This window comes from Nuphar pumila, chromosome 2 (assembly GCF_984573655.1).
Source record: "Nuphar pumila chromosome 2, dmNupPumi1.hap1.1, whole genome shotgun sequence".
In the NCBI taxonomy this organism is placed as follows: domain Eukaryota; kingdom Viridiplantae; phylum Streptophyta; class Magnoliopsida; order Nymphaeales; family Nymphaeaceae; genus Nuphar; species Nuphar pumila.
This window is the reverse complement of record NC_143250.1, coordinates 92,861,833-92,875,305: the sequence shown is the minus strand read 5'-3', so window position 1 is coordinate 92,875,305 and position 13,473 is coordinate 92,861,833. Positions and strand designations below refer to the sequence as shown.

The 13,473-nt window shown below is 41.3% G+C and overlaps 1 protein-coding gene across 1 annotated transcript; it reads right to left on the bottom strand.

Annotated features, from left to right (window-relative positions):
* Positions 1-2,343: 2,343 nt before the first annotated feature.
* On the bottom strand, positions 2,344-13,134 carry LOC149846134 (translocator protein homolog). The gene is made up of 2 exons (XM_089990513.1): positions 12,623-13,134; positions 2,344-2,757 (listed from the first exon to the last, which is right to left on the bottom strand). Exons 1-2 carry the CDS (start codon positions 13,132-13,134, stop codon positions 2,382-2,384), a joined length of 888 nt encoding a protein of 295 aa, XP_089846639.1. The 3' UTR covers positions 2,344-2,381.
* Positions 13,135-13,473: the final 339 nt, after the last annotated feature.

Below are 13,473 nucleotides of genomic sequence, written 5' to 3'. Positions count from 1 at the left end.
CATGACTGGAGGAGGCAACGACTGATGAGGTGTTCATATTACTCTCAAACCCAAACACACGACCCTTTTTTAGTTCACATGTTGCAGTCACCCATGCTGCAGGATCAAAAGTCGGATGCTGAGTGGAGTCATTGTCATATCGCTCTACCATATGTTGCTCTTATGACTCCTACAAAGTAATGATTACAGTGTGAATTAATAACTAAGAATTACAATATTTATGATAACTTGTATATTGCAATATTAATTAATATAATAAATGCATACCATTGTCGTTCTCACCTTCTCTGATATGAACTCTCTCATGGTCTTACGTTTATGTGTTTCAACAAACACATTCTTGTATGGCACAATGCCTCCTTTTTTTCCTTCCTGCGAAGTTAAATGATAAAAAATTTATTTAACAGGTATGCAACAATACTTATAAATTTGACAATATATATATATATATATATATATATATATATTAATGAGTTACCATTTTCTTCAGCTGGCTCCCAAAAGTCCTATATTCACTTGTGTGTAGATAGACATCGGGCATCTTCGCTCGGTTTTGTGTAGCCTTCGCTGAGCGGTTTTGAAATTTATTATAACTCTCCAAAAAATTTAACCTTAATTGAGCGTCACCTTCTTTCATGTTCGTTGGTATGTAAGATTGCTTGCAAGAAGCTGATAGATTCTGAATTTTGGTGATTGATTGTTATTTTATTTAGTGATTTTTTATTGTGAATTATGGGTTTATGCTTTCTTGAGAAATTTTTAGCATGTTTGTATTGCAAAGCTCACCTCAGTTTCAGATTTGTGAAAGGAGGAAGAAAAGAGAAAAACAAAACAATGGTCTCAGTCTATCCCGGCTGGATCAAGCTCAAGTTCTCTCAATTCTTACACACAAAATAATTTGAAAAAAGTAGATAAAGATATTCTGTAAGCAATAGCATTATGCCTTCAGCAGTTAGCATTCACTAAAAAATCCATGATTTTCAGAAGTATATTTTTCTAGAGATGTTCTCCTTCTACTCCCCTTCCCTCCAATCTGTTTGTTCCTCTAGTTTGTCGTTGTCATTAGTTTTCCTTAATTTCTTTCCACATATCTTTCTCTAACCGTTGTGGCATTTTTATTTGAGTATCATGTAGTCTTATGGCCCCAATTGCAGGTGATATACCTCTGAGAAATGGGATTGTACCTGTCCTGATGGAAAATCAAACTAGATCATGTTTTTAGAGTCATAATGTTGGTACTTGGTACATTGTAAACCATCTTGCAAGTAGTGTTTGTTAATTATGAATATGATGGTATGCAGTTTTTTAATATAGTTTTTTGTACTTTATAGTATAATTTATTGTCATAATTTTGTTTTTAAGTGTGCATTTGTACTCACTCTAGCTTAAATTTCTGGTTCCGCCACTGAAGGGGTTGCAGAGGTCCTATCATCCCCTTTAATGTAAGATTGTCTAAGAGAGATACAATTATTGCCACCAAAACCAACTTTCATACTCGATTCACTTATTAAAAAACTGGTTTCTTATATTCATAGACACGAGTTTGATATGTATTTATAGATGAAACCAAGTTTGGTATGGGTTTCACTTATATAAGAATATAAGAAATTGGTTTATATTCTTAGGGATGAGTTTCATATGTAATTTACAAACACGTTTCTTGGTGTTTCTGAAACTGGTTTGAATGTTTTTTAAATCAGTTTTATAATAATACTATCATAAGTATACTGTTACACCTGAAACGGGATATATAGGTTAAAGTATGGTTTCTATGTAACTATGGAACGAAGCTCTCTTGGACCAGAAAAGAAAATGAAGATTGTTTTTAGAAAAAATAACAAAAACACACCTGATTTTCACTTATTGATAAAACCACTCAAGAAATTTTGTGGTTTCACGCTTCTGAAACGAGCTTTGGAGATTATGTAACTAGGAACCAAACCCACCCCAAGCTCACTTTCTTGGCTAAGGGAGCCTTTCGAACTTCGAAGTTTTAAGAGAAGCTTAGAAACCCCCACCGGCGCCCACCTGACGGTCTCCGTCAATTCAACCGTAACGGCGACGGAAGAGCCAAGCTCTCGTTTGACGCAAATATGAATTTTTTTATTGGACACAACCGAACCTCATTTCTTTTTCACCCTCCCACAACCAACGCCAATAATAATCAATTAAAAACCAATTAAATTACTTTTAAAAACAGGTAGCACACCAATTAAATTATTCTTTTAAAAAAAACAGGCCGACCAATTAAACTATTTAAAAAAAGGCAGACAGTAGTAATCAACAGACGCTCTCTCCCTCTCTCTCTCTCTCTCTCTCTCTATATATATATATATATATAACCCCAGCACGACTCACCCATTCGCCCTAATCCCATCTTTCTAGAGAGAGAGAAAATGGCGATCCGGTGGTTGATGGCGATTGTGGTGGCGTCGGCGGTGATGGTATCGGCGAGCGCGGGGCTGCTGAACGGGGAGAGCGGGATGGGCTGGCTGCCGGTGCGGCCGGGGTGCGAGGGATCGATGGGGGAGTGCTTCTCGGGAGAGGAGGAGATGGGCATGAGCTCGGAGATCAACCGGAGGATACTGCAGACGAGCCAGTACATAAGCTACCAGGCGCTGAGCAGGGGAAGCACCCCTTGCTCCAGCTCCGGCGCCTCCTACTACAACTGCCGACCAGGCGCCCAGGCCAACCCTTACACCCGCTCCTGCTCCGTCATCACCCGGTGCGCCCGCTCCTAATTTTATATTTACAGCCCTCCCCACCAAAGTACCCTTCCCTGTTTCTTATGTCACTGTCTCCCGTGATTCTTGTGTGTAATTGTGTCCGCATTCTTGTTGTTTTCATTTACAATAACTCCAATTTGTGCCAGTCTTCTTCTTTCTACTTTTCTGGATCTCTCTCTCTCTCCTTTTGTTGGGTATGTTGGATGAATGACTATGAAATGTAATTTTACAAATATGAAAGGATGGTTTTCAGTTTGAATTGGGTGGATGCGGTTTTCAGCGATTGTCCTCGCCTCGCTGCGTCTGAGTTTGGGCTTTTTTTTTTCTCTCTTTTGGTGATGATTTCGCTTAGATGGTATGGAGTGGAAATGTGATCGGAGTTTTCCGGTTCGGCTCGGTAATTGTATCGATTCGGAACTATCTTTTTCGGTTCGAGTGAGCTTTGGGGCTCGGTTGTAGCGAAACCGGGTCTCGTGTTTTCTTGTGAGAAGCTGATTTGGAGTTTTGTACTCCTCTCTGCTGAGCAATAAGTAAAGATTATTTTTATTTGATATTTATATGAAGAAACCGAGTTAAAGATCAAAGACCTAGCGGCGTTGGCTCTGCCTGCAATACTTATCTCAAAAAAATGGTAAATTTATCTAAAAATGAGCTTTGTACGTTTTCTAATTGTTTTTATGTTTTCCAAACACTCAACCGCTGTAAAGCAGGCGAGAGGTACTGTTCATATCCGACGTTGCCTACCAATTATATTTCTAGCTATTGGGTTGCCGGAAAATGCAAAAAGTAAGCCAGTTTTCGTCATTTTCCGATCACTCATAGGCTTAAAAGTGGCTGATAATTTTTTTCTAACAACAAGAACATGAAAACTTTTCAAAATTAAAAAGTGAAATATTGATGATATTTTACGTTGGTCATTTGGTCAGAGAGGCTGGTGAGACATCACTGGCAAACTAACAGAACGAACCAAACATGGCATGTTCAGGCCTGGTTAGTTTACCATGTAATTGCATATTATAAATAAAGTTTTTTTATATATATTAACACGGAGAAACCACCAACAAGATTACCTAGAAGGGTTGGCTACAGTAGCTGCCTGGCACCCTAAAACTCCGTGAGCTTACCCCTTGCCCTCAGTGAGTCGCCACGCTTTGACTTGTGCAAGAGGTGATGCCTATGGGATTTGAACCTAGATTGCCTGCCTAACCGCCTAGGCCCCATCCCACTACGGCTAATTAACGGCTATTATAAGTAGAGTTGAAAAACAAGATGAACCGCTCGTGGTTTTACTCACAAAAGACTCTTCTGAACCAGTAAATCAAGCTCTACAAGCCAAACTAAGAACTGATTAACCCAGCTCAACCCATATAAATTTATTTAAAAGTAATAAATATATTTTACAGTCTAAAAGAAATTGTTAAAAGTGTTTGGCTTGCAAGTCATAGGAATAAAATTTAAATCTTTATTGCTTTCAGCTTTAAAACAATGTATTTTTTTGTCTAATACCCTAGTCATCTTGAGCTTTGTTCAGTTGACTTGAGTAAAATCCAGTTACTTCAATCTACAAAACAATGTAAACTTTTTTTTTTATAAACAAGCCAGATTGAACTCAATTTATTTAGCTTGACCTCATCATGATTCTTTATCCTAGAAGGAAATCATGGGTGCAAGCCTTATCGCCTAAATCTAACCTCATGGACGCTTTCAACAGACTGATCGCTAGGAGATGCACCCTGGATCATGTTTCCTTAGGGTATAAACATGATTTTTTTGAGCCATAAAATTTGTTAGCATCATGTCCAATTGGTTTTTCTAAGCCTTTGAGAAACTTGCTTACACGTTGCAATCACACAATTCAAATTAAAACTCAATTTCAACTAAGCAAACTTTGCAGATCATATTTATAAGGTTTTGATCTACCAAAAAAACTAAAAAAAAAATAGTGAAACTAGTGTTTTTCTCATCATTACGAGGTAATGGCTCCGTGACCAAATGGTATCCCTTCAAAATTGAGCATCTCGTTTTTTTTTTATATTTACACCAAGAAACCAACCCCAGTATCATATGTTGGATCGAATTTTCGGATCCCACAGGGAGCAAACATGTCGGGTTCCACCATATACCAAAATCCAGACATATGCATAAAACATAATATAAACAACAAAAGCATGTTAATACTGTGTAAACGGCTAAGGCGTACGAAAGTACTCCCCTTAAAGAAGATTTGCCCCCACATACACTGCAAACAGGGTTCGGCGTCCTTCCCTCAGGATACAATAGCCTCGACGATCTGGATCGGTGCACGCCAATGGTAGATCACCCTTCGAAAATAACCTTAGGAACTACAACTACAGACCTCACAGTTTTAGCAAAGCAAGAAAGAGAGAGAGAGATGATAGAGTATACATCCGTCCCCTTAGAACCTCTCTAACTACATTTATATAGACGTGGAAGAGATCTGTTCGAAAGGACATGTCTCTTGAAGAGTTGCCTATTATGAATAGACATAACCCTTGCAAAGAGTTACCAGATTTGAACAAGTGTGACCCTGCCAAGGGTCACCAGTTCTGAACGGGTGTGACTCTGCCAAGTGTCACCAGTTCCAAAAGGCATGACTTTTCATCAAAACCAAACTTTTTCCAAAAAGGAAAAACACTCCATGTTTCTTCTTGGAATTTTCTCTCCCCTCCCTTCTTGCACCTAACATCATGGACTTAGCGGCTCTGTCTTATTTACGGCCGTTGTCCTGATAGCTTAAAACTTTGTGAGCTTACTCCTTACCCCCATGGAGTCACTACGCTTCTGATTACTTGCAATATTTTAGGTCATACTTTTTTCAATGTATGTGAGTGCAGCGCCTGTTAGATTTTTTGGATTGGATTGGATCCAACCTAGATGTGACATGTATTGACACGGGCACATCAAAGGTTTATTTTTATGAAAGTGTTTTTCAGTTTTGATGGCTATAGGACTGTCCCTTCATGGTAACCTCTCACTATTGAATTCTTCCTCTATGTAAAGTCACCATGGTGCTTGATGAGAGCTGCATGCTATGCGGTGGGATACCGATTTCTTTGAAGGTCTGATGTTCAAGGGTCCTGCTCACCTATCGACATAATGGCCTGGGCTCATCGAAGACATTGATTGACTGAGAAGAATGCCGAAAACCCACCTTCATCGAAGACTCATTTGGATCGTCTCTGATGGCCTTCAATAAGTGGTGTCTCTCTGACCCTCAAGCCACTGTCGGTGAGCAGGGTTGCCAAAAATTGAGTCTCTCTCGGGTAAATGGAGCCCTGCCCCCTAGCCACCATAAGCCACATACACCAGGAGGTTGGGTTTGGCCCTGCTAGGCGTCGGCTAACCGCCTGAGGTCGGCCATTGTCATCGGTAGCTGAGACCGGCCGCCGTTGGCATGCAGCTAGGGGTGCTTTATGTGTTTGTTTTCGTCGCTACAGTCATCGGCGGATGGTGGCTGGCGGTTGCCGTCAGTAGCTAGCTGAGGCGCTGGCCACCAGTGACGGTTGCTAGCGGCGGTGGACGGTGGGAGGGGGAGGGGGAGGGGGACGTAACCCTCATGCAAAAAACAAAATTGCAGTTTAGTTGGTCTTTAACTCGTTGAGACATATGACCCTCACACCTATCAAGCAAAAGGGTTGTCCAGATTTCTTAGATTCGGATTGATCGTTGACCACCAATTATCTTCTCTCTTCAGAAAGGGGTTAGTTCCTCGGCTCAAGCAATTTTTGACTGCTAAGACCCATTTGCAACCAAGTGCACATGAACTAAACCTTAGTCGAGTCAAGACTCCCACCCGCCACCTAAACTAGGGCAGATTTGGTCAGAATATTGTATATAACCGATATTCATTGATTATATTACATCCCTATCTTGGGCCAGGCCATGCCAAAAGCCTGGATTCCTGGATTGGGCCAAGCTTAGGGCAAATTTATAGGCCCAAGTCCGGCCAGTGGCGGGCTGCCCAGCCTAGTGCCCACCTGCAGTTGATGAAAATGTGTATGGGCTCGACTCACATTTTCAAAGTGAGGTGTACAATGAGAATTAAATATATTGCCCGCCCTGAGTTGCGCAAGAAGTCTGGATCAGGTACCATCACATGGCACATTTTTTGTGCCTTAGGCACCTGAGTGATCGCCCAACATCAGGTCATGAGCCCCACACCTGACAGGCCCTATCCCCAAGATGGAGGGTGATCAAGTGCGTAAGGCACACAAAAAATGTGCCATGTGATGGCACCTGATCCCTACTCGTTGTGCAAGTGGTTAGAGTGGTTTTTAGGAAGATGAGACGTCGTGCTACTCAGGAATGATTTGGAGGCCTGAACAGGTGAAATCGCATTGCACAAATGCAATGTGCCTTTGTACCTAATCTCCCTCCATCTGCTGCTGTACAGCCTGTCGGAGTTGAGCCCAACAGCAGATGAAAGGTGATCTGGTGCGACAGTGCAATGCATCTATGTAATGTGATTGCACCTTATCTTATCAGTTCATTGATTTCTCTTGAGATCATCATACTAGTAGTAGATAGGACACTCATGTGGCTATAATTATCAAAGAAGAAACCCAAGGGGTTTGGCTTAGTGAGATGAAGACTAGACCTTTTGACGAGCAGTCTAGATTCAAATCCCATGGGCATCACCACCTGCCGAGAAGCCGAAGCCGAAGCCGAAGCCGAAGCTTGGCGACTTCCTGGAGCTGAGGGGTAAGCCTTCGGAGTTTTGTGCTGACAGGAGGACAGCGACCCTAAGTATGGCAGGCTGAGCTACCGCGGCTAGGTCTCTGCGCCTGGGGGTGGTTCTTTTTGAGTAAAATTAAAAAATAACAAAAAAAGAAAAAAGAAAAAATGCTTGAATATTGATGGCTGCAAACCACTTGAACCCTAGAAAATTATTACGACTGCTGAAGCATCTTACTTGTTCATACGAAAGCGTGTTTGTTCAGGTCAGACAAATAGATCACCAATTTAGAATAACGCTCAATAGACAAAGTCCCTCACCAAATTTTCAAGGGACAACAGTGCCACCAACACCAAGATGTTGATATCCTGACTAGGGTTGTCAACGGGTGGGCTTTGGTTTGGAACCAGGATCAGATTTTCAGGTATGGTATCGAGCCTGGACCCGGTTTTAATAGAGTCTACTATAAGAGAAACCATACCCGGACCTGATAAGAATCACATGAACCAGACCCGGACTATACCCGGCAAAATAATATTTTTTATTATTTTTACATTGAAAAACTGCTGGTCTTAATTGGAACTCGGGTTGGGCCCGGGTCTGGTATAAAATTTCACAATTTATAGCCGTCCATGTATTAATTGGACTTTGGATCCGGAACCAGGTATTAATCGGGTCCTCTTATTTGTCAGCATACCTGGACCTTATAGTGTTTGGTCCGGGTCGGGTCTGGGTAAACCCAACCCATTGAGAGATGTCGAAGTTAATCGAGCCCATCTAAGACATGTTCACCAACTTCATAAATGAAAGCAAAATGATACCGACCCCTTCTAGAAATTCCACACTTCAATGGAAATTTTAATTTATAGGCAGGTTAGAAAAGGATGTGCAACCCTAAATCAAACTAATCAGAATTAAAAAACAAAAGTCAAGTGTCTCAGTTGGTAGGTGTCGGCATAAAACCAAACTAATACGATTATGTTGAGATGAAAAAGATTGCCCGGTAGTAAAACTGGAATCAAGATGAAATTAGTTCAAGCTCTTATCTTTAATTATCGATCGGGTCTGATAATGACTTCTAAATTAGGTGAAAAAATAACAAGGTAGGCGACCTGCTTATACCTTAATTATCTTTTTCTTTTCTTTTTCTTTTTCTTTTTCTTTTTCGTCAGTTCTCATTTGGCCAGGTTAGGTCAAACTCTCGGCTTCGAAGGCCTTAAGCCAACCCATCTAGCCAGGTGTGCAGAGCTCTTGTGGGCATTCACACCTCATCTAACATTAGACTTCTTTTAGGTATAATTTTTTAAAATGAATTAAGTACCCTTAAATTTGTTATACAAATTGGTTTTGAGATTGTTGATTACCCCCATTACAATTAAGGGAAACTCAACCTCAAAGAAATGTAACTTCTTTTTTTTTTTTACTCCGAGAAACCGCCCCAGGCATAGAGACCTAGCTGCGCTGGCTCAGCCTGCCGTACTACGGTCTCTGTCCAAGTAGGTGTAAAACTCCGAAGGTTTACCCCTCAACCACAAGGAGTGGGCAAGCTTCGTCTTACACAAGGGGGTGACGCCCATGGGATTTGAACCTAGACTATCCGTCTATCAGTCTAAGCCCCATCCCACTAGATCTACAAAAAAAATGCGACTATGGTCCCCATTATCAGGTCACATTTTTTTTTTTTTGGATAATTCAATGGAAAAATAATCATAGCCGGCCACATTGGCTGGCCAATGGTTCTTAAAACCCTTGAGGTCCTCCGTGCCCATTGGGGGAGCACACCCAGCTTCAACCTTATGGCAAAGGATGCCACCCGTAGGTTTCGAACTTGTCACATCTTAGTGACATTCACAAGTTGCCCTTAAGTCCATCAATTTGACCGTTATGGATTAGCTTAATTGGGTTTGTTTTTTCTTTTCCTTCCAGTATCATGCCCTAATTGCTCCACTCAAGAGTGGTAAACACTAGGATAATGGATTGGTCCTACAGTGCTACTCCATATTTATCACAATTTGATCCCTGGCAGAATCGACCTTGTAACGTTCAGGGCATTTAGACATCTTGAAGCTTGCGCTAACCAATTAGGTGTCCCTGTAGAGGCTGCCTGACTCGGCCTGTTGCCATCACTCCAACAGTTGGTCAACTAGTTAGTTTGTAATATATCCTAACATTGAGTAATGCGTAGGTTCTAGACCATTTATGTCCCATATCTTTTTGCATGTGTTTTTTGGATTAATTCAAACCTATAGATGTGTTTATCATTACTTATTCAAACAGAACCATGCTTTAGATCAAATCAATTTAACAAGAATTCTTGATTTTTAGTTAATCAAGATTTTGGTGTAATATGAATCATCGATCTTTTTGCCGAGCCAAAAACACATCTAAACATAAAAAATGTTTAAACTAATATATGTTTTCTCACGTCTACATGTTTAGATTAAGTAGAAACCACATGCAAAAATATCTTTTTTAAAGGAGTCTGGGATGATCTGGCCTCGAACTTGCATAATACTCTTATAGCTGCACAATATTTCCTCAACTTTGTATTTGATCCGTTTTCTACAAAAATCATCAAAAATCTTGAAAACTTTAAAGCCATGACAAAATATTTGAAAAAGTTTCAAAAAAACACAAGAAAAATTTAAGTGCAGGTCATAAAATCCTTGGAAGGGCCCCCCTTCGACGAATGTTCTCTCGTTTCCTTAGCCAACATGTTTAGAAAGAACATTCATAGTCTTTCACTTTGTTCTTTGAACAAGCTTTCTCATTTAGACGTTCATTTGTCTGAATTGTCCATGAGGTAAGAACCTCTTGAGCTTTTAAAAAAGTATCCAACCAAAGTTGCAAGATTTTCAACAAAAGAAAAGAAATTCAAAAACAAATATGCTCAACAAATTCTCTCAAATTAATGTCTTTTTTTTTCTTGTTTCATTTTGAAACTAAGGGTTGGTCGTTGGCAAGACCCTCATCTTAAGAGGAACCTCGTATGAAACAAATTGCTTACCTTGTCTTGGCAAAGCCAACGCAACAGATCGTTGAGCACCTACACAAGTTTGGCAAGACCTTGACTCAAGATAATCGTAACCCTAGAGAATATATTCACATAATTTTTTATCAAATCAACCTCCACCAACTTCACATTATCTATGTCTTACGAGTTTTCTCTTATTAAGAAAACCTCTGGTTTTTTGTCTAGATCAAAATTTGAGTGTGTCAACTTCATTATTATCAATCGAGCATCACACGCTCGATAACAAAGAAGGGCATCTATTGACACCTGAAATTTTTGGGATTATCAACCAGCATAAATGTTGGCCCTGTCACACTAGAGTTGGATTGATGACTTGTTGAAAATAGGATGGCGTGTTCGTACTCTAAAGCTTTTGGATATGAACTTGAAGTATCCTCACATGCAAATAGCAAGATACTTTGCAAAAGATCCTTTTTTGCATAAGGTTGATCAACACTTTGGGCACAATTTCATGAATCTTGAGAGAGAAGACTTTTTTATAAAACCCTCACAATGAATTCAAATATATTCAAAGATTTTTTTGCAAAAACTCAGCTTTCACCTTAATTATTTGATTTTCAAAACAACATCCTCCAAGTATTTTCATGAAAAACTAGAGATTTCAAGCTTTCCAACCAAATAAAAATTACTGACATCGAATTGAAAAGTTATGAATGAAACAAGTTTTAGTTTTGAAAAAATGGTTTTAAAAAACAAGGCCTATTTCAAACCAATTTTTGATTGACCAAATAACTAATTTTAACTTTGTTCCTAAAAACTTTTTCAAAAGAAAATTATGTTAGCTTTTCAATACACCAAATTGTGTATCGATACGATGCACTATTTGAGAGATACAACCAAAACACCAAACCAGCGTAAGGAGAGACCACAGTCAACTAAGGTTGGGGCCAGCAGTAATGCCCTCTAAGGCGTGGGGTTGTGGTTTTAAGCCTTGAGAGGGTGGATTCAAGGGGCTCTGCTATCAATGCTAGTAGCCCTGACATGTCGAAACCACCCGTAGTTCAGAAAATGAAATCAAGAATACAAAAAAGTATTTTTTTTCTCTCTTGGAATTATTGAACTCCCGGAATTAGGGTGCAGTACATATAGATTACACAAGACTTAAAGAAAATAAAAAGATAGATACATTTACAACCGACCTTGATTGCCGATAACAAGTCTACCGTTTTTCCTTGATTATCGATAACGAGGTTATCGATATAACATGGCTATAACTGTTACCTTGATTAATTCTCGATAACAATGTTATCGATATATAACACGGCTATAATTGTTACCTTGATTCTCGATAACAGGGTTATTATAACCATATTGATAACAAGATTATCGATAACCATTTCCATTGGTTATCGATTAAATGTTACACGCGTGTATCGAAAATCTTTTTCTAGGGATGGCAGTCAACCTAGGGAAAACGGTCCGTCCGAACCCATCTCGTTTGGGAAGGGTTTCGGGGCAGAGATGGAGGATATCAAATGAAGAATGGATCGAAGATGAAAGTGATGGAGGCAGAGACAGATTTACGCTTTCCCAGCTCAGCCCCGCCCCCCCCCCCCCCCCCTCCGATCCTCGTTAATAAAATGACTAAACGGGAACGGGGCAGGGATGAAGGTCACTTGGGCGGAGATGGAGACCTTGTCTCCCGCACCCACCCCGGTGCAGTGCCATCCCTATGGACCTAGTCGCGTGGCCACTGCCTGGGGTTAGCCATGAAGTTTTTCGCTGCCAGGACAGCGACCGTAAGTACTGCAGATATCGCTACGGAGAATGGGTACGTGCTTAATGCATAGCGCGCACGAAAAATGAAAAAAAAAAAACGATCGAACCTTTAGTGGCGCTGGAAACTGCCGCTAAAAGGTTGAGTTTTTGCGCTGTTAATGTTTTTTAAGCCAGTTTTTTTAGCGCCGACCGTCCACCAACGGACGGCAAAGCCCACCATGCATTAAGCACCTACCCATCACTCTATATTTACTAACTTACAATAATTAACAAACTAGGTTACAAACCTAGCCTGAGAAAAAACGTCCAGCATTTAACATACCAAACAAAATCAAGCCACACACAATTTATATAGAACAAAAGAAAAGAGAAGGGCCTCAACATGTACAGATCAACGTAACCAACATCACCAATTCCGTTGTTCAAAGGAGCCTGTAGCTCACAAACGCCAGGAAGGAGGCCCACAGCACGTAAGGCTTGACGAGATCGCCGGCGATCGGGTTCGCATCTCGGAAGCTCCGGTAGCACGCCACGGCGCCGGCGACCAGCACGACGGATGCGGCGAAGGCGAGCCGGCTCGTGCCGAAGCCGAAAGCCAGCGCCCAGGCGATGCTGAGCCCGAGCTCTATGGCGTATAGAGAGAGTGCACCGGATTGCTGGGGGAAGCCGCCCTCGACCCAGACGAGCCACGAGGAGAGGCCCATGATGGCGTGCGAGACGACCCAACCCAGGTCGTGGAACCAGACCGGGCACCAAATCGTTTCCTGACCCAGACGTCGGTGACCTAGTCGGAGGTTGACGAGTCCCAGTAGGAGGGGTATCGCCACGGCTACGGCTAGAGATCGCAGGCCACTCTTAGCTAGCGCCATCTTCTTGGCTCTTGGGTTCTTTCTTCTCGTCTCGGTTTCCGAGACGGACGGTTTGTTTCTGACTCGGTCCTTCAGATGGGACGCCTCCATGCTGTGGTACAGAGAGAGAGAGAAGAAGAAGAAGAAGAAGAAGAAACCGAGGCCCCAAATATATCCTCGTGTGGCGTCAGAATGACCAAGAAGGCCCTTTTTTTTTCAAAATGACAAATATGTCTCATGGGTTGTGGAATGGTCTTAGCTTTTGATTCAATCTTGGATGGCTCCTGAGTTGGTTCGGGCAACGATTATGCTAAAGCCTCGATGGGCTCAACCGATCAATGACATGGCGGTTACGTCGTTCCTGAACATGGGCGGTCAAAGTTCTCCACGGGGAGGGGGGGAATTGTCATTTATTAAGATAATTGGGGGTATATCGAAGATGTGCGGAAT

What these genes read in the sequence shown, in the direction of transcription:
- LOC149846134 (XM_089990513.1), bottom strand. Translation starts at nt 13,134, where the DNA reads ATGGAGGCGTCCCATCTGAAGGACCGAGTCAGAAACAAACCGTCCGTC. An exon ending in CTGTGGGCCTCCTTCCTGGC is followed by an intron (nt 2,758 to 12,622) that starts GTTTGTGAGCTA and finishes TTTGGTGGGGAG; the next exon opens with GGCTGTAAATATAAAATTAG.